At 61.3% G+C, this 26,081-nt stretch overlaps 2 protein-coding genes across 2 annotated transcripts in view; both read left to right on the forward strand.

Moving 5' to 3' along the window:
* The window catches only part of LOC140411280 (scavenger receptor cysteine-rich domain-containing protein DMBT1-like), a 66,426-nt gene extending 49,944 nt beyond the window's left edge, over positions 1-16,482 (forward strand). The window contains exons 5-6 of the mRNA XM_072500402.1: positions 14,684-14,980; positions 16,289-16,482. Coding sequence (XP_072356503.1) covers positions 14,684-14,980; positions 16,289-16,482 — 491 coding nt within the window. The remainder of the gene's footprint in view (positions 1-14,683; positions 14,981-16,288) is intronic.
* Positions 16,483-20,545: 4,063 nt separating this feature from the next.
* Positions 20,546-26,081, forward strand: part of LOC140411554 (uncharacterized) — a 245,207-nt gene continuing 239,671 nt past the window's right edge. Inside the window, exons 1-2 of the mRNA XM_072500635.1 lie at positions 20,546-20,840; positions 24,305-24,610. Of these exons, the coding sequence (XP_072356736.1) occupies positions 20,621-20,840; positions 24,305-24,610 (526 nt within the window). The 5' untranslated portion in view covers positions 20,546-20,620. The remainder of the gene's footprint in view (positions 20,841-24,304; positions 24,611-26,081) is intronic.

Consider the following 26,081-nt stretch of genomic DNA (forward strand, 5'->3'; position numbering starts at 1 on the left):
CTCACCTACCCCACCACACCTACCCCCTCCCCACCTACCCCCACCCCACCTACCCGCTCCCTACCTACCCGCTCCCTACCTACCCCACCCCACCTACCCCCACCCCACATACCCCCACGCCACCTACCCTCTCCCCAACTACCCGCTCCCTACCTACCCCCACCCCACCTACCCCCACCCCACCTACCCCCACCCCACCTACCCTCTCCCCACCTACCTCCACTCCAACTACCCCCATCCCACCTTCCCCAACCCCACCTACCCCCACCCCACCTACCTCCACCCACCTACCGCCACCCCAACTACCCCCACCCCACCTACCCCCACCCCACCGACCCCCACCCCACCTACCCCCACCCCACCTAACCCCACCCCACCTACCCTCTCCTCACCTACCCTCTCCTCACCTACCCCCACCCCACCTACCCCCACCCCACCTACCCCCACCCCACCTACCCCACCCCACCTATCCCCACCCCACCTACCCCCACCCCACCTACCCCCACCCCACCTACCCCCACCCCACCTACCCCCACCCCACCTACCCTCACCCCACCTACCCCACCCCACCTACCTCCACCCCACCTTCCCCCACCCCACCTACCCTCTCCCCACCTACCCCAACTACCCCCACCCCACCTACCCCACCCCACCTACCTCCACCCCACCTACCCTCTCCTCAACTACCCCCACCCCACCTACCCCCACCCCACCTACACCCACCCCACCTTCCCCCACCCCACCTACCCCCACCCCACCTACCCGCTCCCTACCTACCCCCACCCCACTTACCCCCACACCACCAACCCCCACCCCACCTTCCCCACCCCACCTACCCCCACCCCACCTAACCCCACCCCACCTAACCCCACCCCACCTACCGCCACCCCACCTACCCCCACCCCACCTACCCGCTCCCTACCTACCCCCACCCCACCTACCCCCACCCCACCTACCCCCACCCCACCTTCCCTCTCCCCACCTACCTCCACTCCAACTACCCCATCCCACCTTCCCCAACCACACCTACCCCCACCCCACCTACCCCCACCCCACCTTCCCCACCCCACCTACCCCCACCCCAACTACCCCCACCCCACCGAACCCCACCCCACCTACCCCCACCAGACCTACCCCCACCCCACCTACCCGCTCCCTACCTACCCCCACCCCACCTACCCCCACCCCACCTACCCTCTCCCCACCTACCTCCACTCCAACTACCTCCATCCCACCTTCCCCAACCTCACCTACCCCCACCCCACCTACCCCCACCCACCTACCGTCACCCCAACTACCCCCACCCCACCTACCCCCACCCCACCTACCCCCACCCCACCTACCCCCACCCCACCTAACCCCACCCCACCTACCCTCTCCTCACCTACCCTCTCCTCACCTACCCCCACCACACCTATCCCCACCCCACCTACCCCTCCCCACCTACCCCTCCCCACCTACCCCCTCCCCACCTACCCCTACCCCACCTACCCCCACCCCTCCTTCCCCCACCCCACCTACACCGGCCCACCTACCCGCTCCCTACCTACCCCCACCCCACCTACCCCCACCCCACCTTCCCCCACCCCACCTACCCCCACCCCACCTACCCCCACCACACCTACCCCCTCCCCACCTACCCCCACCCCACCTAGCCGCTCCCTACATACCCCACCCCACCTACCCCCACCCCACCTACCCCCACCCCACCTACCCCCACCCCACCTACCCTCTCCCCACCTACCCGCTCCCTACCTACCCCCACCCCACCTACCCCCACCCCACCTACCCCCACCCCACCTACCCTCTCCCCACCTACCCCCACCCCACCTACACCCACCCCACCTACCCCCACCCCACCTACCCCCACCCCACCTACCCCCACCCCACCTAACCCCACCCCACCTACCCTCTCCTCACCTTCCCTCTCCTCACCTACCCCCACCCCACCCACCTCCACCCCACCTACCCCTGCCCACCTACCCCTCCCCACCTAACCCCTCCCCACCTACCCCCACCCCACCTACCCCCACCCCACCTACCCCCACCCCACCTTCCCCCACCCCAACTACCCCCACCCGACCGACCCCCGCCCCACCTACCCGCTCCCTACCTACCCCCACCCCACCTACCCCCACCCCACCTTCCCCCACCCCACCTACCCCCACCCCACCTACCCCCACCCCACCTACCCCCACCCCACCTACCCCCACCCCAACTACCCCTACCCCACCTACCCCACCCCACCTACCCCCACCCCACCGACCCCCACCCACCTACCCTCTCCCCACCTACCCCCACCCCACCTACCCCCATCCCACCTACCCCACCCCACCTACCTCCACCCCACCTTCCCCCACCCCACCTACCCTCTCCCCACCCACCCCAACTACCCCCACCCCACCTACCCCACCCCACCTACCTCCACCCCACCGACCCTCTCCTCACCTACCCCCACCCCACCTACCCCCACCCCACCTAGCCCCACCCCACCTACCCCCTCCCCACCTACCCCCACCCCACCTTCCCCCACCCCACCTACCCCCACCCCACCTACCCGCTCCCTACCTACCCCCACCCCACCTACCCCCACCCCACCTTCCCCACCCCACCTTCCCCACCCCACCTACCCCCACCCCACCTACCCCCACCCCACCTAACCCCACCCCACCTACCCCCACCCCACCTACCCCCACCTCACCTACCCGCTCCCTGCCTACCCCCACCCCACCTACCCCCACCCCACCTACCCCCACCCCACCTACCCCCACCCCACCTACCCTCTCCCCACCTACCTCCACTCCAACTACCCCATCCCACCTTCCCCAACCCCACCTACCCCCACCCCACCTACCCCCACCCACCTACTGCCACCCCAACTACCCCCACCCCACCTACCCCCACCCCACCTACCCCCACCCCACATACCCCCACCCCACCTAACCCCACCCCACCTACCCTCTCCTCACCTACCCCCACCCCACCTACCCCCACCCCACCTACCCCCACCCCACCTACCCCCGCCCCACCTACCCGGTCCCTACCTACCCCCACCCTACCTACCCCCACCCCACCTTCCCCCACCCCACCGACCCCCACCCCACCTACCCCCACCTACCCCCTCCCCACCTACCCGCTCCCTACCTACCCCCACCCCACCTACCCTCACCCCACCTACCACCACCCCACCTACACCCACCCCACCTACCCTCACCCCACCTTCCCCCACCCCACCTACCCCACCCCACCTACCCCCACCCCACCTACCCTCTCCCCACCTACCCCTACCCCACCTACCCCCACCCCAACTACCCCCACCCCACCTACCCCCGCCGCACCTACCCCCACCCCACCTACCCGCTCCCTACCTACCCCCACCCCACCTACCCCCACCCCACCTACCCTCTCCCCACCTACGCCTACCCCACCTACCTCCACTCCAACTACCCCCACCCCACCTTCCCCAACCCCACCTACCCCCACCCCACCTACCCCCACCCACCTACCGCCACCCCAACTACCCCCACCCCACCTACCCCCACCCCACCTACCCCCACCCCACCGAACCCCACCCCACCTACCCTCTCCTCACCTACCCTCTCCTCACCTACCCCCACCCCACCTACCCCCTCCCCACCTACCCGCTCCCTACCTACCCCCACCCCACCTACCCCCACCCCACCTACCCCCACCCCACATATCCCCACCCCACCTAACCCCACCCCACCTACCCTCTCCTCATCTACCCCCACCCCACCTACCCCCACCCCACCTACCCCCACCCCACCTACCCCCGTCCCACCTACCCGGTCCCTACCTACCCCCACCCTACCTACCCCAACCCCAACTTCCCCCACCCCACCTACCACCACCCCACCTACCCCCACCCCACATACCCTCACGCCACCTACCCCCACCCCACCTACCCCACCCCACCTACCCCCACCCCACCTACCCTCCCCCCACCTACCCCTACCCCACCTACCCCCACCCCACCTACCCCCACCCCAACTACCCCCACCCCACCTACCCCCGCCGCACCTACCCCCACCCCACCTAGCGGCTCCCTACCTACCCCCACCCCACCTACCCCCACCCCACCTACCCTCTCCCCACCTACCCCTACCCCACCTACCTCCACTCCAACTACCCCCATCCCACCTTCCCCAACCCCACCTACCCCCACCCCACCTACCCCCACCCACCACCCGCCACCCCAACTACCCCCACCCCACCTACCCCCACCCCACATACCCCCACCCCACCTACCCCCACCCCACCTAACCCCACCCCACCTACCCTCTCCTCACCTACCCTCTCCTCACCTACCCCCACCCCACCTACCCCCACCCCACCTACCCCTCCCCACCTACCCCTCCCCACCTACCCGCTCCCTACCTACCCCCACCCCACCTACCCCCAACCCACCTTCCCCCACCCCAGCTACCCCCACCCTACCTTCCCCCACCCCACCTACCCCCACCCCACCTACCCCCACCCCACCTACCCCAACCCCACCTACCCCCACCCCACCGAACCCCACCCCACCTACCCCCACCCCACCTACCCCCACCCCACCTACCCGCTCCCTACCTACCCCCACCCCACCTACCCCCACCCCACCTACCCTCTCCCCACCTACCCCACCCAACCTACCCTCTCCTCACCTACCCTCTCCTCACCTACCCCCACCCCACCTACCCCCACCCCACCTACCCTCACCCCACCTACCCCCAGCCCACCTAACCCCACCCCACCTACCCTCTCCTCACCTACCCTCTCCTCACCTACCCCCACCCCACCTACCCCCACCCCACCTACCCCTCCCCACCTACCCCCCACCTACCCCCTCCCCATCTACCCCCACCCCACCTACCCCCACCCCACCTTCCCCCACCCCACCTAACTCCGCCCCACCTACCCGCTCCCTACCTACCCCCACCCCACCTACCCCCACCCCACCTTCCCCCACCCCACCTACCCCCACCCCACCTACCCCCACCACACCTACCCCCTCCACACCTACCCCCACCCCACCTAGCCGCTCCCTACCTACCCCACCCCACCTACCCCCACCCCACCTACCCCCACCCCACCTACCCCCACCCCACCTACCCTCTCCCCACCTACCCGCTCCCTACCTACACCCACCCCACCTACCCCCACCCCACCTACCCCCACCCCACCTACCCTCTCCCCACCTACCTCCACTCCAACTACCCCCATCCCACCTTCCCCAACCCCACCTATCCCCACCCCACCTACCCCGACCCACCTACCGCCACCCCAACTACCCCCACCCCACCTACCCCCACCCCACCTACCCCCACCCCACCTACCCCCACCCCACCTACCCCCACCCCACCTACCCTCTCCTCACCTACCCCCACCCCACCTACCCCCACCCCACCTACCCCCACCCCACCTACCCCTCCCCACCTACCCCTCCCCACCTACCCCCTCCCCACCTTCCCGCACACCACCTACCCCCACCCCACCTACCCCCGCCCCACCTACCCGCTCCCTACCTACCCCCACCCCACCTACCCCCACCCCACCTTCCCCCACCCCACCTACCCCCACCCCACTTACCCCCACCCCACCTACCCCCACCCCTACTACCCCCACCCCACCTACCCCACCCCACCTACCCCCACCCCACCTACCCCCACCCCACCTACCCCCACCCCACCTACCCTCTCCCCACCTACCCCCACCCCACCTACCCCCACCCTACCTACCCCAACCCACCTACCTCCACCCACCCCACCTACCCTCTCCCCACCTACCCCAACTACCCCCACCCCACCTACCCCACCCCACCTACCTCCACCCCACCTACCCTCTCCTCATCTACCCCCACCCCACCTACCCCCACCCCACCTACCCCCACCCCACCTACCCCCACCCCACCTTCCCCCACCCCACCTACCCCCACCCCACCTACCCGCTCCCTACCTACCCCCACCCCACCTACCCCCACCCCACCTTCCCGACCCCACCTTCCCTCCCTACCTACTCCCACCCCACCTACCCCCACCCCACCTACCCCCACCCCACCTACCCTCTCCCCACCTACCTCCACTCCAACTACCCCCATCCCACCTTCCCCAACCCCACCTACCCCCACCCCACCTACCCCCACCCACCTACTGCCACCCCAACTACCCCCACCCCACCTACCCCCACCCCACCTGCCCCCACCCCACATACCCCCACCCCACCTAACCCCACCCCACCTACCCTCTCCTCACCTACCCCCACCCCACCTACCCCCACCCCACCTACCCCCACTCCACCTACCCCCGCCCCACCTACCCGCTCCCTACCTACCCCCACCCCACCTACCCCCACCCCACCTTCCCCCACCCCACCTACCCCCACCCCACCTACCCCCACCCCACCTACCCCCTCCCCACCTACCCGCTCCCTACCTACCCCCACCCCACCTACCCTCACCCCACCTACCACCACCCCACCTACCCCCACCCCACCTACCCTCACCCCACCTACCCCCACCCCACCTACCCCCACCCCACCTACCCCCACCCCACCTACCCTCACCCCACCTACCACCACCCCACCTACCCCCTCCCCACCTACCCGCTCCCTACCTACCACCACCCCACCTACCCCCACCCCACCTACCCTCACCCCACCTACCCCCTCCCCACCTACCCCCACCCCACCTAGCCGCTCCCTACCTACCCCACCCCACCTACCCCCACCCCACCTACCCCCACCCCACCTACCCCCACCCCATCTACCCTCTCCCCACCTACCCGCTCCCTACCTACCCCCACCCCACCTACCCCCACCCCACCTACCCCCACCCCACCTACCCTCTCCCCAACTACCCACACCCCACCTACCCCCCACCCACCTACCGCCACCCCCAACTACCCCCACCCCCACCTACCCCCACCCCACCTACCCCCACCCCACCTACCCCCACCCCACCTAACCCCCCACCCCACTACCCTCTCCTCACCTACCCTCTCTCACCTACCCCCACCCCACCTACCCCCACCCCACCTACCCCTCCCACCTACCCCCTTCCCCACCTACCCCCTCCCCACCTACCCACCCCACCCCCACCTACCCCCACCCCACCTACCCCCACCCCACCTTCCCCCACCCCAACTACCCCACCCCACCTACCCCCGCCCCACCTACCCGCTCCCTACCTACCCCCACCCCACCTACCCCCACCCCACCTTCCCCCACCCCACCTACCCCCACCCCACCTACCCCCACCCCACCTACCCCCACCCCACCTACCCCCACCCCAACTACCCCCACCCCACCTACCCCACCCACCTACCCCCACCCCAGCGACCCCCACCCCACCTACACTCTCCCCACCTACCCCCACCCCACCTACCCCCATCCCACCTACCCCACCCCACCTACCTCCACCCCACCTTCCCCCACCCACCTACCCCACCCCACCTACCTCCACCCCACCTACCCTCTCCTCACTACCCCCACCCCACCTACCCCCACCCCACCTACCCCCACCCCACCTACCCCCACAACATCTACCCCCACCCCACCTTCCCCACCCCACCTTCCCCCACCCCACCTACCCGCTCCCTACCTACCCCCACCCCACCTACCCCCACCCCACCTTCCCCACCCCACCTTCCCCACCCCACCTTCCCCACCCCACCTTCCCCACCCCACCTACCCCCACCCCACCTACCCCCACCCCACCTAACCCCACTCCACCTACCCCCACCCCACCTACCCCCACCCCACCTACCCCCACCCCACCTACCCCCACCCCACCTACCCTCTCCCCACCTACCTCGACTCCAACTACCCCCATCCTACCTTCCCCAACCCCACCTACCCCCACCCCACCTACCCCCACACACCTACTGCCACCCCAACTACCCCCACCCCACCTACCCCCACCCCACCTACCCCCACCCCCACATACCCCCATGCCACCTAACCCCACCCCACCTACCCTCTCCTCACCTACCCCCCACCCCCACCTACCCCCACCCCACCTACCCCAACCCCACCTACCCCCGCCCCACCTACCCGGTCCCTACCTACCCCCAACCTACCTACCCCCACCCCACCTTCCCCACCCCACCTACCCCCCACCACACCTACCCCCACCCCACCTACCCCCTCCCCACCTACCCGCTCCCTACCTACCCCCCACCCCACCTACCCTCACCCCACCTACCACCACCCCACCTACCCCCACCCCACCTACCCTCACCCCACCTACCCCCACCCCACCTACCCCACCCCACCTACCCCCACCCCACCTACCCTCTCCCCACCTACCACTACCCCACCTACCCCCACCCCAACTACCCCCACCCCACCTACCCCCGCCGCACCTACCCCCACCCCACCTACCCGCTCCCTACCTACCCCCACCCCACCTACCCCCACCCCACCTAACCTCTCCCCACCTACCCCTACCCCACCTACCTCCACTCCAACTACCCCCATCCCACCTTCCGAACCCCACCTACCCCCACTCCACCTACCCCCACCCACCTACCGCCACCCCAACTACCCCCACCCCACCTACCCCCCACCCCACCTACCCCCACCCCACCTACCCCACCCCACCTAACCCCACCCCACCTACCCTCACCTCACCTACCCTCTCCTCACGTACCCCCTCCCCACCTACCCCCACCCCTCCTACCCCTCCTCACCTACCCCTCGCCACCTACCCGCTCCCTACCTACCCCCACCCCACCTACCCCCACCCCACTACCCCCACCCCACATACCCCCACCCCACCTAACCCCACCCCACCTACCCTCTCCTCACCTACCCCCCACCCCCACCTACCCCCACCCCACCTACCCCCACCCCACCTACCCCCACCCCACCTAACCCCACCCCACCTACCCCCACCCCACATTCCCCACCCCACCTACCCCCACCCCACCTACCCCCACCCCACCTACCCCCTCCCCACCTACCCGCTCCCTACCTACCCCCACCCACCTACCCTCACCCCACCTACCACACCCCACCTACCCCCACCCCACCTACCCTCACCCCACCTAGCCCCACCCCACCTACCACACCCCACCTACCCCCACCCCACCTACCCTCCCCCACCTACCCCTACCCCACCTACCCCCACCCCAACTACCCCCACCCCCACCTACCCCCGCCGCACCTACCCCCCACCCCACCTACCCGCTCCCTACCTACCCCGATCCCACCTACCCCCACCCCACCTACCCTCTCCCCACCTACCCCTACCCCACCTACTCCACTCCAACTACCCCCATCCCACCTTCCCCAACCCCACCTACCCCCACCCCACCTACCCCCACCCACCTACCCCCACCCCACCTACCCCCACCCCATCTACCCTCTCCCCACCTACCCCCACCCACCTATCCCCACCCCACCTACCCCCACCCCACCTACCCCCACCCCACCTATCCCCACCCCACCTACCCTCTCCTCACCTACCCTCTCCTCACCTACCCCCACCCCACCTACCCCCACCCCACATACCCCTCCCCACCTACCCCTCCCCACCTACCCGCTCCTACCTACCCCCACCCCACCTACCCCCACCCCACCTTCCCCCACCCCACCTACCCCCACCCCACCTACCCCCCCCACCTACCCCCACCCCACCTACCCCCACCCCACCTACCCCCACCCCAACTACCCCCACCCCACCAACCCCACCCCACCTATCCCACCCCACCTACCCCACCCCACCTACCCTCTCCCCACCTACCCCCACCCCACCTACCCCCACCCCCACCCCACCTACCTCCACCCCCACCTTCCCCCACCCCCTACCCTCTCCCCACCTACTCCAACTACCCCCACCCCACCTACCCCACCCCACCTACCTCCACCCCACCTACCCTCTCCTCACCTACCCCCACCCCACCTACCCCCACCCCACCTACCCCCACCCCACCTACCCCCACCCCACCTTTCCCCACCCCACCTACCCCCACCACACCTACCCGCTCCCTACCTACCCCCACCCCACCTACCCCCACCCCACCTACCCCCACCCCACCTTCCCCACCCCACCTACCCCCACCCCCACCTAACCCCACCCCACCTACCCCCACCCCACCTACCCCCACCCCACCTACCCGCTCCCTACCTACCCCCCAACCCCACCTACCCCCCACCCCACCTACCCCCACCCCACCTACCCTCTCCCCACCTACCTCCACTCCACTACCCCATCCCACCTTCCCCAACCCCACCTACCCCCACCCCACCTTCCCCCACCCCCACCTACCCCCACCCCACCTACCCGCTCCCTACCTACCCCCACCCCCACCTACCCCCACCCCACCTTCCCCACCCCACCTACCCCACCCCACCGAACCCCACCCCACCTACCCCCACCCCACCTACCCCCACCCCACCTACCCGCTCCCTACCTACCCCCACCCCACCTACCCCCACCCCACCTACCCCTCTCCCCACCTACCCCACCCCACCTACCCTCTCCTCACCTACCCTCTCCTCACCTACCCCCACCCCACCTACCCCCACCCCACCTACCCCCACCCCACCTACCCCCAGCCAGCTAACCCCACCCCACCTACCCACTCCTCACCTACCCTCTCCTCACCTACCCCACCCCACCTACCCCCACCCCACCTACCACTCCCCACCTACCCCCCACCTACCTCCTCCCCACCTACCCCCACTCCAACTACCCCATCCCACCTTCCCCAACCCCACCTACCCCCACCCCACCTTCCCCCACCACACCTACCCCCGCCCCACCTACCCGCTTCCCTACCTACCCCCACCCCACCTACCCCACCCCACCTTCCCCACCCCACCTACCCCCACCCCACCGAACCCCACCCCACCTACCCCCACCCCACCTACCCCCACCCCACCTACCCGCTCCCTACCTACCCCCACCCCACCTACCCCCCACCCCACCTACCCTCTCCCCACCTACCCCCACCCCACCTACCCTCTCCTCACCTACCCTCTCCTCACCTATCCCCACCCACCTACCCCCACCCCACCTACCCCCACCCCACCTACCCCCAGCCCAGCTAACCCCACCCCACCTACCCTCTCCTCACCTACCCTCTCCTCACCTACCCCCACCCCACCTACCCCCACCCCACCTACCACTCCCCACCTACCCCCCACCTACCTCCTCCCACCTACCCCCACCCCACCTACCCCCACCCCACCTTCCCCCACCCCCACCTACCCCCGATCCACCTACCCGGTCCCTACCTACCCCCACCCCACCTACCCCCACCCCACCTTCCCCCACCCCACCTACCCCCACCCCCACCTACCCCCACCACACCTACCCCCTCCACACCTACCCCCACCCACCTAGCCGCTCCCTACCTACCCCACCCCACCTACCCCCACCCCACCTACCCCCACCCCACCTACCCCCACCCCACCTACCCTCTCCCCACCTACCCGCTCCCTACCTACCCCCACCCCACCTACCCCCACCCCACCTACCCCCACCCCCACCTACCCTCTCCCCACCTACCTCCACTCCAACTACCACCATCCCACCTTCCCCAACCCCACCTACCCCCACCCCATCTACCCCCACCCACCTACCGCCACCCCAACTACCCCCACCCCACCTACCCCACCCCACCTACCCCCACCCCACCTACCCCCACCCCACCTACCCCCACCCCCACCTACCCTCTCCTCACCTACCCCACCCCCCACCTACCCCCCACCCCACCTACCCCTCCCACCTACCCTCCCCACCTACCCCCTCCCCACCTACCCCCTCCCCACCTACCCCCTCCCCACCTACCCCCACCCCACCTACCCCCACCCCACCTTCCCCCACCCCACCTACCCCCACCCCACATACCCCCGCCCCACCTACCCGCTCCCTACCTACCCCCACCCCACCTACCCCCACCCCACCTTCCCCCACCCCACCTACCCCCACCCCACCTACCCCCACCCCACCTACCCCCACCCCCACCTACCCCCACCCCACCTACCCCACCCCAACTACCCCCACCCCACCTACCCCACCCCACCTACCCCCACCCCCACCTACCCCCACCCCACCTACCCTCTCCCCACCTACCCCCACCCCACCTACCCCCACCCCCACCTACCCCACCCCACCTACCTCCACCCCACCTTCCCCCCACCCCACCTACCCTCTCCCCACCTACCCCCAACTACCCCCACCCCACCTACCCCACCCCACCTACCTCCACCCCACCTACCCTCTCCTCATCTACCCCCACCCCACCTACCCCCACCCCACCTACCCCCACCCCACCTACCCCCACCCCACCTACCCCCACCCCACCTACCCTCTCCCCACCTACCCCACCCCACCTACCCTCTCCTCACCTACCCTCTCCTCACCTACCCCCACCCCACCTACCCCCACCCCACCTACCCCCACCCCACCTACCCCCAGCCCAGCTAACCCCACCCACCTACCCTCTCCTCACCTACCCTCTCCTCACCTACCCCCACCCCACCTACCCCCACCCCACCTACCCCTCCCCACCTACCCCCCACCTACCTCCTCCCCACCTACCCCCACCCCACCTACCCCCACCCCACCTTCCCCCCACCCCACCTACCCCCGCCCCACCTACCCGGTCCCTACCTACCCCCACCCCACCTACCCCCACCCCACCTTCCCCCACCCCACCTACCCCCACCCCACCTACCCCCACCACACCTACCCCCTCCACACCTACCCCCACCCCACCTAGCCGCTCCCTACCTACCCCACCCCACCTACCCCCACCCCACCTACCCCCACCCCACCTACCCCCACCCCACCTACCCTCTCCCCACCTACCCGCTCCCTACCTACCCCCACCCCACCTACCCCCACCCCACCTACCCCCACCCCACCTACCCTCTCCCCACCTACCTCCACTCCAACTACCCCATCCCACCTTCCCCAACCCCACCTACCCCCACCCCATCTACCCCCACCCACCTACCGCCACCCCAACTACCCCCACCCCACCTACCCCCACCCCACCTACCCCCACCCCACCTACCCCCACCCCACCTACCCCCACCCCACCTACCCTCTCCTCACCTACCCCCACCCCACCTACCCCCACCCCACCTACCCCTCCCCACCTACCCCTCCCCACCTACCCCCTCCCCACCTACCCCCTCCCCACCTACCCCCTCCCCACCTACCCCCACCCCACCTACCCCCACCCCACCTTCCCCCACCCCACCTACCCCCACCCCACCTACCCCCGCCCCACCTACCCGCTCCCTACCTACCCCCACCCCACCTACCCCCACCCCACCTTCCCCCACCCCACCTACCCCCACCCCACCTACCCCCACCCCACCTACCCCCACCCCACCTACCCCCACCCCACCTACCCCCACCCCAACTACCCCCACCCCACCTACCCCACCCCACCTACCCCCACCCCACCTACCCCCACCCCACCTACCCTCTCCCCACCTACCCCCACCCCACCTACCCCCACCCCACCTACCCCACCCCACCTACCTCCACCCCACCTTCCCCCACCCCACCTACCCTCTCCCCACCTACCCCAACTACCCCCACCCCACCTACCCCACCCCACCTACCTCCACCCCACCTACACTCTCCTCATCTACCCCCACCCCACCTACCCCCACCCCACCTACCCCCACCCCACCTACCCCCACCCCACCTTCCCCCACCCCACCTACCCCCACCCCACCTACCCCACCCCACCTACCCGCTCCCTACCTACTCCCACCCCACCTACCCCCACCCCACCTACCCCCACCCCACCTACCCCCACCCCACCTACCCCCACCCCACCTACCCGCTCGCTACCTACTCCCACCCCACCTACCCCCACCCCACCTACCCCCACCCCACCTACCCCCACCCCACCTACCCTCTCCCCACCTACCTCCACTCCAACTACCCCCATCCCACCTTCCCCAACCCCACCTACCCCCACCCCACCTACCCCCACCCACCTACTGCCACCCCAACTACCCCCACCCCACCTACCCCCACCCCACCTACCCCCACCCCACATACCCCCACCCCACCTAACCCCACCCCACCTACCCTCTCCTCACCTACCCCCACCCCACCTACCCCCACCCCACCTTCCCCCACCCCACCTACCCCCACCCCACCTACCCCCACCCCACCTACCCCCTCCCCACCTACCCGCTCCCTACCTACCCCCACCCCACCTACCCTCACCCCACCTACCACCACCCCACCTACCCCCTCCCCACCTACCCCCACCCCACCTACCCCCACCCCACCTACCCTCACCCCACCTACCACCACCCCACCTACCCCCTCCCCACCTACCCGCTCCCTACCTACCACCACCCCACCTACACCCACCCCACCTACCCTCACCCCACCTACCCCCACCCCACATACCCCCACCCCACCTACCACCCTATTAAACTACCTTCCTACCCCCCATACCTACCTACCTCCCTCTTACCTAGCTACACCTTTACCCCCTCTCTTACCCATCCATCCATCCATTCGTCCATCCGTCCATCCATCCCATTCCAATCCATTCCTCCCACCTCCATTCTGCTGACCCCCCCTCCCTTCCTATCTACCGGCTGAGTGACCAGCTAACCGTCGGTGAATCCATGGACCGTGTCTCCACGATGGAACTCAAACTGAATCTGAAATTGTCTTTCCATCGCCCCTCAGACCAGCTCCAGAAGCCATCGCTAACCCGGGCACCCGGTGATGCTGGTCGGCCCATTCCCATCCGGTGTGAGGCTCATGTTGGCCTGTCCCACCTCACCTTCCACCTTTCCCGCAACAGTCGCGATCAAATCTTGGGTCCCATGCGGGCTTACGGCAGGCGGACATATTACATCTTTCCGCTCCCAGTGGCAGCGAGCGATGACGACAGTGATTACTACACTTGCCGCTACAGCATTCAGAGCGGTGGCCGTACATTCACCTCGGCTGAAAGTGACCCACTTTTCCTCGTCGCCCCTGGTAGGTTTTGCTCTGCTATTTCCAGCTGCTTCACATTTCCCTTTTTAAAAAATATTTTTATTGAAGTGTTTGCAAAATTTTTGTATAACAATAACAAACAAAATAATAATAACCTTAACAGCAACATGGTAAACTAAACATTTCCCACCCAACCCCTTCTGTACATCCCTTAACCGTAATGCACCGACCCGCCCCGCCCCCCACGCTCGGGGGTTTCGAGTCCCTCCACATTAACAGGCTCCGTCTCCGGGCTACCAGGGAGGCAAAGGCCAGAACCTCGGCCTCTTTCGCTCCCTGAACTCCCGGGTCTTCTGACACTCCAAAGATCACTACCTCTGGACTCGGCACCACCCGCGTACCTAGCACCTTGGACATTGCCTTGGCAAACCCCTGCCAGAATCCTCCAAGCTTCGGGCATGCCCAAAACATGTGGACATGGTTTGCTGGGCTTCCCGCACACCTCGCACATCTGTCTTCTTCCCCGAAGAACTTGCACATCCTCGCCGCCTCCATGTGAGCCCGGTGTACCACCTTAAACTGTATCAGACTGAGCCGGGCACATGATGAGGAGGAATTAACCCTGCTGAGGGCATCCGCCCACAGACCCGCCTCGAACCCCCCCACCTAGCTCCTCCTCCCACTTGCCTTCAGTTCCTCCACCGGGGTCTCCGCCGCCTCCAACAACTCCTGATAGATATCCGACACTTTCCCCTCCCCCACCCAGGTACCGGACACTCTGTCCTGTATCCCCGTGGCGGGTCAGCGGGAAAGCCAACACCAGTTCCCTCAGAAAGTCCCGGACTTGCAGATATCTGAAACCATTCCCCGGCGGCAGCTTGAACTTGTCCTCCAGCGACTTCAGACTGGGAAAACTCCCGCCCATGAGTAGATCTCCCATTCCTGCTCTCTGCCAACTTCGGAACCCGCCAACTACCCTACCCGCGCGAACCTGTGGTTATTGCAAATCGGGGTCCAGACCGACACACCCTCCACCCTCTTATACCTCCTCCATTGCCCCCAGATCCTCAGAGCCGCCGCCACCGGGCTAGTGGAGTACCGGGCTGGCGAGAACGGCAGAGGTGCCGTTACCAGCGCTCCCAATGGTGCCTTTGCATGACGCCGCCTCCATCCGCTCCCATGTCGACCCCTCCCCCATTACCCACTTCCTAATCATGGCTATATTCGCCGCCCAGTAGTAGTTGCAGAAGTTCGGCAGCGCCAACCCAGCCTCCCCCCGACTGCGCTCCAACAACATTTTGGGGAAACGAAATGGAATCTATTTAACTTTCCTGTTTTGTTTAATTGCAGAGGAGAGCGCCAGAGGTGACCATCTCCTTATCGCGACCTCTGGGCAGTTTTTGTCCAGGGCGAGACTGTGGAGTTTAGGTGCACCACATCCAGATACCACCAGGGGTGTAAATATTTCCTGTACAAGCTCGGGGAGAAGGCCAGCAGTATGTCACAGCTGGCTGCCAATTCGACTTGCAATGCCACCTTTGTAATGGAGAATGTGACGAGGGGCGCCCAGGGGAATTACACCTGTGGTTTGCAGATGGGGCAGGCGGCTGGCATCCACAACTCGTCCAGCCGCGTGGAGCTCACCCTGACAGGGTTTGTCACTACTTCAGAGGATGGGTGAGAATTGGCATGCTTACGGACATGCGAACATGCGAATTAGGAGCTGCAGCAGCCCCTCCAACCTACTACCGACCCCATTCTATACGGCCACGACTGATCTGATTGTAGTTGAACCCAATGTCCCCACCGACCTTTCACCCCCCTCGTCAATGATCAATCTCTCCGGCTCTGCCTCAATGATATTCCCAGATTCTGCTCCCGCTTTTGAGGAAGAGAATTCCAGAGACTCGCCGCTCCCTGAGGGAATTAAATTCTCCTCTTCTCCGTTAGAAATGGACGTCCCCCTTTATTTCTAACCCCCTCGTTCTAGATTGTTCCAGACGAGGAAACATCCTCTCCACATCCACCCTGTCAACACCCCTCAGCCCTCTGAAAGGTTTGGACCAAGTCTCCTCTCAGTCTGATAAACTCCAGCGGACACAATCCCAACCTCTCCATCCTTTCCTCAGGGGAAATCCCCGCCCATTCCTGGTGTTAGTCCAGGAAACCTTCTGGGAACTGATTCCAACACATTGACATCTTTCCTTCAATAAGGAGACGGATTCTGTCCACACTCCTCCAGATGTGGTCACAGTTTTAGTCCCTGTATCTAAGGAAAGATGTACTGGCATTGGAGACAGTCCAGAGAAGGTTCACGGGGTCAATCCCGGGTAGGGAGGGATTTTTTCATGAAGAGAGGGTGAGTAGGCCAGGCCTGTCCTCACTGGGAGTTTAGAAGAGTGAGAGGCGACCTTATTGAGACATTCCGGATTCTCCGGGGGTTTGACAGGGTCGATGCTGAGAGGATGTTTCCCCGTGTGGGAGAGTCTGGGAGCAGAGGGCAGAATCTCAGAGTGAGGGGAGATTCTGAGAGGATGTTTCCCCGTGTGGGAGAGTCTGGGCCCAGAGGACAGAATCTCAGAGTGAGGGGAGATTCTGAGAGGATGTTTCCCCGTGTGGGAGAGTCTGGGAGCAGAGGGCAGAATCTCAGAGTGAGGGGAGATTCTGAGAGGATGTTTCCCCGTGTGGGAGAGTCTGGGCCCAGAGGACAGAATCTCAGAGTGAGGGGAGATTCTGAGAGGATGTTTCCCCGTGTGGGAGAGTCTGGGACCAGAGGACAGAATCTCAGAGTGAGGGGAGATTCTGAGAGGATGTTTCCCCGTGTGGGAGAGTCTGGGCCCAGAGGGCAGAATCTCAGAGTGAGGGGAGATTCTGAGAGGATGTTTCCCCGTGTGGGAGAGTCTGGGCCCAGAGGACAGAATCTCAGAGTGAGGGGAGATTCTGAGAGGATGTTTCCCCGTGTGGGAGAGTCTGGGCCCAGAGGACAGAATCTCAGAGAGAGGGGAGATTCTGAGAGGATGTTTCCCCGTGTGGGAGAGTCTGGGCCCAGAGGACAGAATCTCAGAGTGAGGGGAGATTCTGAGAGGATGTTTCCCCGTGTGGGAGCGTCTGGGACCAGAGGACAGAATCTCAGAGTGAGGGGAGATTCTGAGAGGATGTTTCCCCGTGTGGGAGCGTCTGGGCCCTGTGGACAGAATCTCAGAGTGAGGGGAGATTCTGAGAGGATGTTTCCCCGTGTGGGAGCGTCTGGGCCCAGAGGGCAGAATCTCAGAGTGAGGGGAGATTCTGAGAGGATGTTTCCCCGTGTGGGAGAGTCTGGGACCAGAGGACAGAATCTCAGAGTGAGGGGAGATTCTGAGAGGATGTTTCCCCGTGTGGGAGAGTCTGGGCCCAGAGGACAGAATCTCAGAGTGAGGGGAGATTCTGAGAGGGTGTTTCCCCGTGTGGGAGAGTTTGGGCCCAGAGGGCAGAATCTCAGAGTGAGGGGAGATTCTGAGAGGATGTTTCCCCGTGTGGGAGAGTCTGGGCCCAGAGGACAGAATCTCAGAGTGAGGGGAGATTCTGAGAGGATGTTTCCCCGTGTGGGAGAGTCTGGGCCCAGAGGACAGAATCTCAGAGTGAGGGGAGATTCTGAGAGGATGTTTCCCCGTGTGGGAGAGTCTGGGACCAGGGGACAGAATCTCAGAGAGAGGGGAGATTCTGAGAGGATGTTTCCCCGTGTGGGAGAGTCTGGGCCCAGAGGACAGAATCTCAGAGTGAGGGGAGATTCTGAGAGGATGTTTCCCCGTGTGGGAGCGTCTGGGACCAGAGGACAGAATCTCAGAGTGAGGGGAGATTCTGAGAGGATGTTTCCCCGTGTGGGAGCGTCTGGGCCCTGTGGACAGAATCTCAGAGTCAGGGGAGATTCTGAGAGGATGGTTCCCCGTGTGGGAGACTCTGGGACCAGAGGACAGAATCTCAGAGTGAGGGGAGATTCTGAGAGGATGTTTCCCCGTGTGGAAGAGTCTGGGAGCAGAGGACAGAATCTCAGAGTGAGGGGAGATTCTGAGAGGATGTTTCCCCGTGTGGGAGAGTCTGGGACCAGAGGACAGAATCTCAGAGTGAGGTGAGATTCTGAGAGTATGTTTCCCTGTGTGGGAGAGTCTGGGCCCAGAGGACAGAATCTCAGAGTGAGGGGAGATTCTGAGAGGATGTTTCACCGTGTGGGGGAGTCTGGGCCCAGAGGACAGAATCTCAGAGTGAGGGGAGATTCTGAGAGGATGTTTCCCCGTGTGGGAGAGTCTGGGACCAGAGGACAGAATCTCAGAGTGAGGGGAGATTCTGAGAGGATGTTTCCCTGTGTGGGAGAGTCTGGGACCAGAGGGCAGAATCTCAGAGTGAGCGGAGATTCTGAGAGGATGTTTCCCCGTGTGGGAGAGTCTGGGACCAGAGGGCAGAATCTCAGAGTGAGCGGAGATTCTGAGAGGATGTTTCCCCGTGTGGGACAGTCTGGGAGCAGAGGGCAGAATCTCAGAGTGAGGGGAGATTCTGAGAGGATGTTTCCCCGTGTGTGAGAGTCTGGGAGCAGAGGACAGAATCTCAGAGTGAGGGGAGATTCTGAGAGGATGTTTCCCCGAGTGGGAGAGTCTGGGCCCAGAGGGCAGAATCTCAGAGTGAGGGGAGATTCTGAGAGGATGTTTCCCCGTGTGGGAGAGTCTGGGACCAGAGGGCAGAATCTCAGAGTGAGGGGAGATTCTGAGAGGATGTTTCCCCGTATGGGAGAGTCTGGGCCCAGAGGGCAGAATCTCAGTGAGGGGAGATTCTGAGAGGATGTTTCCCCGTGTGGGAGAGTCTGGGCCCAGAGGACAGAATCTCAGAGTGAGGGGAGATTCTGAGAGGATGTTTCCCCGTGTGGGAGAGGCTGGGAGCAGGGGACAGAATCTCAGAGTGAGGGGAGATTCTGAGAGGATGTTTCCCCGTGTGGGAGAGTTTGGGAGCAGAGGACAGAATCTCAGAGTGAGGGGCGATTCGGAGAGGATGTTTCCCCGTGTGGGAGAGTCTGGGATCAGAGGGCAGAATCTCAGAGTGAGGGGAGATTCTGAGAGGATGTTTCCCCGTGTGGGAGAGTCTGGGCCCAGAGGGCAGAATCTCAGAGTGAGGGGAGATTCTGAGAGGATGTTTCCCCGTGTGGGAGAGTCTGGGATCAGAGGGCAGAAGTGGTTGTACCTACCCACATGGATGGCAGCTCACCACCACCTCCTCGAGGGGTAATTAGGGTTGGGCAATATAGTCCGGCCTAGCCAGTGATGTGACGCGTCAGTGCTTCTTTCTTTCTCCTTCCTGTGTTTTGTTCGAAATGTACTAAAATACTAACCCCTTGGTAACCCATCTCTTTCGCCTACGGGTTCAAAAACCTCATTTAAAACGTACATCATTACAAAGGGGACCTCCAGACGTCTTGACATCCAGCTCACATCCCATGAATAATTTTTTTAAAGAATTCAGGATGTCCAAAGTGGTCCACATGTGGCAAATTCTGTCTGCGGATCAATCCGGGAGACATGCTTTTGCCGTAAAGACGCGACATAAAATGAATTGTTTTAGTGAACTCTTGCCTTTTCTACCTTTGCAGACCACCCAATCAAACCATTCATCGCTTTCAGTCGGTCGCCCACGCTGTATGTGAAAGGGGAAAATGTTTTCATGGCATGTTCTGCTCCACATTTCTATCATATCACTCGATTCTATTTCAACATTGGTGAGCAAGATCCCGTCTCCCATAACTGGAAAGAACACATTAAATCCGTCGGTTTCATTCAGAATGTCACGGAATCCGTCAACTGCTCCTGTAAATATGAAAGCAAAATATTGGATGACTATGTAAACTCTACCAACAGCGAGACGGTACAGGTGACTGTCACAGGTAAGGAATACGGTTCATACAAGCAATATCAAGCCCAGTCCGCTGTTATGACCCCAGCTGATGTTAACACTGGGCAATTGAGGCCTTCCTGGATCCTAACTATTTTCTGTACTTTCTAAAATCTGGAGGTCAGTTACTGAGCACACTCACAAGAGTCTGTCAGTTCACTTTTGACAACCATCTTGTTTTGGGGTTGGAATCATACCCGGCACAAAGGAAGATGGTTGTGGTGGTTGGAGGTCAATCAGCTCAGCTCCAGGACATTACTGCAGGAGTTCCTCAGGGTCGTGTCCTCGGCCCGACCACCTTCAGCTGCTTCAACAATGACCTTCCCTCCATCATACGGTCAGAAGTGGGGATGTTTGCGGGCGACTGCACAATGTTCACCATTCGCGACTCCTCAGATAACGAAGCAGTCCCTGTCCAAATGCAGCAAGACCCGGATGATATCCAGGCTCGGGGCTGACAAGGGGCAAGTTACATTCACGCCACACAAGTCCCAGGCAATGACCAACTTTGTTTCAAGTGCAAATTTGGAGCTAATACATTTAGTTTCCTCGTCCAAATCATTAATCTATAACGTGAACAGTTGGGGTCCCAGCACAGATCCCTGCGCTACCCCACTAGTCACTGCCTGCTAATCGGAAAAAGACCTATCTATCCCAACGTTTTGCTTCCTGTCCCCTAACCAACTTTCTAACCATCTCAAGAAACTACCCGTCATCCCAAGTACCATTAGGGCACTTCTTTTCTCATTTGTCCCTGTGTCGTATAGTTTAGATTAATTGGTTTAACTATCAGGGTGTATTAGTACTCAGGGTCCATGTATAGTTTAGATTAATTGGTTTAACTATCAGGGTGTATTAGTACTCAGGGTCCATGTATAGTTTAGATTAATTGGTTTAACTATCAGGGTGTATTAATACTCAGGGTCCATGTATAGTTTAGATTAATTGGTTTAACTATCAGAGTGTATTAATACTCAGGGTCCATGTATAGTTTAGATTAATTGGTTTAACTATCAGGGTGTATTAGTACTCAGGGTCCATGTATAGTTTAGATTAATTGGTTTAACTATCAGGGTGTATTAGTACTCAGGGTCCATGTATAGTTTAGATTAATTGGTTTAACTATCAGGGTGTATTAGTGCTCAGGGTCCATGTATAGTTTAGATTAATTGGTTTAACTATCAGGGTGTATTAGTACTCAGGGTCCATGTATAGTTTAGATTAATTGGTTTAACTATCAGGGTGTATTAGTACTCAGGGTCCATGTATAGTTTAGATTAATTGGTTTAACTATCAGGGTGTATTAGTACTCAGGGTCCATGTATAGTTTAGATTAATTGGTTTAACTATCAGGGTGTATTAATACTCAGGGTCCATGTATAGTTTAGATTAATTGGTTTAACTATCAGGGTGTATTAGTACTCAGGGTCCATGTATAGTTTAGATTAATTGGTTTAACTATCAGGGTGTATTAGTACTCAGGGTCCATGTATAGTTTAGATTAATTGGTTTAACTATCAGGGTGTATTAATACTCAGGGTCCATGTATAGTTTAGATTAATTGGTTTAACTATCAGAGTGTATTAATACTCAGGGTCCATGTATAGTTTAGATTAATTGGTTTAACTATCAGGGTGTATTAGTACTCAGGGTCCATGTATAGTTTAGATTAATTGGTTTAACTATCAGGGTGTATTAGTACTCAGGGTCCATGTATAGTTTAGATTAATTGGTTTAACTATCAGGGTGTATTTGTACTCAGGGTCCATGGAATGTGGCTCAATGGTGGGGTTCCTGGGTATCTGCTGCTCTTGTCCTGCTAGATGGTAGTGGTCGTGGGTTTGGAAGGTGTTGCCTAAGGAACCTTGGTGAGTTACTGCAGTCACATCTTGTAGGTAGCATAGATTTCTGGTTACATCCTTGTCAATCTTAGCTCCTGACATCAAGGCAGCGTTTGACCGAGTGTGGCATCAAGGAGCCCGAGCTAAACTGGAGCCAATGGGAATCAGGGGGAAACTCTCTGCTGGTCGGAGTCATACCCAGCACAAAGGAAGATGGTTGTGGTGGTTGGAGGTCAATCATCTCAGCTCCAGGACATCACTGCAGGAGTTCCTCAGGGTCGTGTCCTCGGCCCGACCACCTCCAGCTGCTTCATCAATGACCTCCCTTCCAGCATAAGGTCAGAAGTGGGGATGTTCGCGGATGACAGCACAATGTTCAGCACCATTCGCGACTCCTCAGATAATGAAGCAGTCCCTGTCCAAATGCAGCAAGTCCCGGACAATATCCAGGCTCGGGGCTGACAAGTGACAAGTTATATTCACACCACACACGTGCCCGGCAATGACCATCTCCTACAAGAGAGGATCTAACCATCGCCCCTTGACATTCGACGGCATTCCCATCGCTGAATCCCCCACAATCCACATCCTGGGGGTTACCATTGATCAGAAACTGAACTGGACCCAGCCACATTAATACTGTTCAACTTGAGTGTTTTGGAGATAATTATGTCGCTTATCTTTCTGTAATATATTAAAAAACCATCTTCAGTTTGAGGCCAGAGCCTCTCACAATGAACATAAATATGAATGACTGAGACCTTGTACGAAGGACAATTTCGAGGTGACCGGGGAACGTTGTAAACTGGAAGAGGAAATGGGAAAGGGCGAAGTGGGCAGCTAGGTGGCAGATGATGTTCAATGCGGAGAAGTGTGAGGTGATGAATTTTGGTCGGAAGAACATGGAGATGATATATAATAAGGGGTGAAATTGTTGAAGGGCGAGGAGCATTGGGACCTAGATGTAATTGTTCCCGGATGATTGAAGATGGCGGGATAGGTAGAGAGAGCAGTGAATAAAGTAGAGAGTATCCTGGGTTTTATTATTGGTGTCACCGAGTACAAGAGCGAGGAGGTTATGCTGAACTTGTACGGGACACTAGTTAGACTTCAGCTGGAATATTGTAAACAGTCCTGGGGGAACTCTCTGGAGAGAGAGCAGAGGAGCTTCACAGGAATGATTCAGGGATGAGGGTGGATTGGAGAGGTTGTATCTTTTCTCCTCGGAGAGAAATGGCCAAGCGGAGATTTGATAGAGGTGTTCAAAATCATGGGGAGGGTGGGGGGGGGGGGGATGGACAGACTAGACAGGGAGAAACTGTTCACACTCTGAAGAAGATAAAGAACGAGATGGCACAGAATTAAAGTGAATTGAAAAAAAAGCAAATGTAACGTGAGATGATAAAAATTCACACAGCGAGTGGTTTGGGGCTGGAAGGGACTGGCTGGACGCCTGGAGCTCAACCGAGGCGTTCCAGAGCATCGAAGACGATTATTTGAACGGGAACAATGCCCGGGGGGTATGGGGCATAGGCAGGGCACTGAACCACGATGCTGGCCTGGGAGAGTCGGGCGGCGCCGGAACCAATCTCTGATATTGCCTTGAACCTTTCAGATAACTTCCCCAAGCCGATCCTCTCGATGGAAGCGTCCTCTCGCTCGTTGTTCCCAGGAGAAAGAATCGTTTTCAGCTGCAAAGCCCCGGCAGATTTTGAAGTGGTTGGTTTCTACCTGCGCAGGAATGGTGGCGAGGACTACGTTGCGATGAAACAACCTTTGGCATTTGTCACCGCTGCTAACGTCACGCTCGCGGACGTAAATCAGTCCGATGAGGGCAACTACAGTTGTTTCTACCGCGTAGCGGTTCAGGGGGAATTGCGTACGTCACAGAGCAGTGACCAATTACAGGTAATATTATCAGGTAAGTCCTCCCTCCTGTCGTTCTCCTTCATCTTGGCAGGCATGTGATTTGGCACCAGGAAAGACTCAGTGGTTACAGGACAGAAGGACGGCGCCCCATCGTGTCCATCCTGACTCAGAGAGCACTCAGCGAGGCGCTACTCCCTGTCATAGCCTCACGTATTTACCCTCTGCAAACTGCAAGCCAGTTCCCTCTCCAAACACTTCCATTGAACTGTCCTCCCCCACACTCTCAGGCAGCACCTTCCACACCCTAACAGCCCCTTGCGTAACCCGCCCCCCCCCCCTCCTGTCTCCATCGCTTCTTTCCCTAATCTCCTTCAATCCATCCCCCCTCTTGTCCTCGATCCATCCCAATACTACACCCCCCTCTTGAGGAGCAACTTCTCCCTCTCTGCCCCGTCCAGGCAAATCCCCCCCCCTGTCGAACCTCCTCTTCTCCTGGGAGGTGCGTCCCAACCTCTCCGAAATATCCACGTTACTCAACTTCCTCGTCCTTGGATGTCAGGAATCTTTTCCCGACTGTCCCAGGCTGTCCCATCTTTGCTAAAGTGCCGAAACCCAGCAGCTAGATGCTGCACTCCGTGCGAGACCCAGGCGGTATTTTACTCTGAAACACATTCCAATGTCCTTGTTTTTGGACAAACCTGATTGTCGTCTCTGCTCCTGAAACCTCTGTGATTTCTGTCTGGTTGTGTGCGGGGAAAGTGGAAAGATGCTGATCAAAGAGACGAAATACATCATCATAGAACATAGAACAATACAGCGCAGTACAGGCCCTTCGGCCCACGATGTTGCACCGAAACAAAAGCCATCTAACCTACACTGTGCCATTATCATCCATATGTTTATCCAATAAACTTTTAAAGGCATGCTGTCTGCCTTCTTGACCACTCTATCGACCTGCGTTGCCACCTTCAGGGTACAATGGACCTGAACTCCCAGATCTCTCTGTACATCAATTTTCCCCAGGACTCTTCCATTGACCATATAGTCCGCTCTTGAATTAGATCTTCCAAAATGCATCACCTCGCATTTGCCTCGATTGAACTCCATCTGCCATTTCTCTGCCCAACTCTCCAATCTATCTATATTCTGCTGTATTCTCGGACAGTCCTCCTCGCTATCTGCAACTCCACCAATCGTCCAGATCATTTATGTATATCACAAACAACAGTGTCCGAGCACGGATCCCTGTGGAACACCACTAGTCACCTTTCTCCATTTTGACCACTACTTCCACCACTACTCTCTGTCTCCTGTTGCTCAGCCAGTTCCTTATCCATCTAGCTAGTACACCCTGAACCCCATACGACTTCACTTTTTCCATCAACCTGCCATGGGAAACTTTATCAAACGCCTTACTGAAGTCCATGGATATGACATCTACAGCCCTTCCCTCATCAATTAACGTTGTCACTTCCTCAAAGAATTCTATTAGGTTTGTAAAGACATGACCTTCCCTGCACAAA

Source organism: Scyliorhinus torazame, chromosome 4, assembly GCF_047496885.1.
Source record: "Scyliorhinus torazame isolate Kashiwa2021f chromosome 4, sScyTor2.1, whole genome shotgun sequence".
In the NCBI taxonomy this organism is placed as follows: Eukaryota; Metazoa; Chordata; class Chondrichthyes; order Carcharhiniformes; family Scyliorhinidae; genus Scyliorhinus; species Scyliorhinus torazame.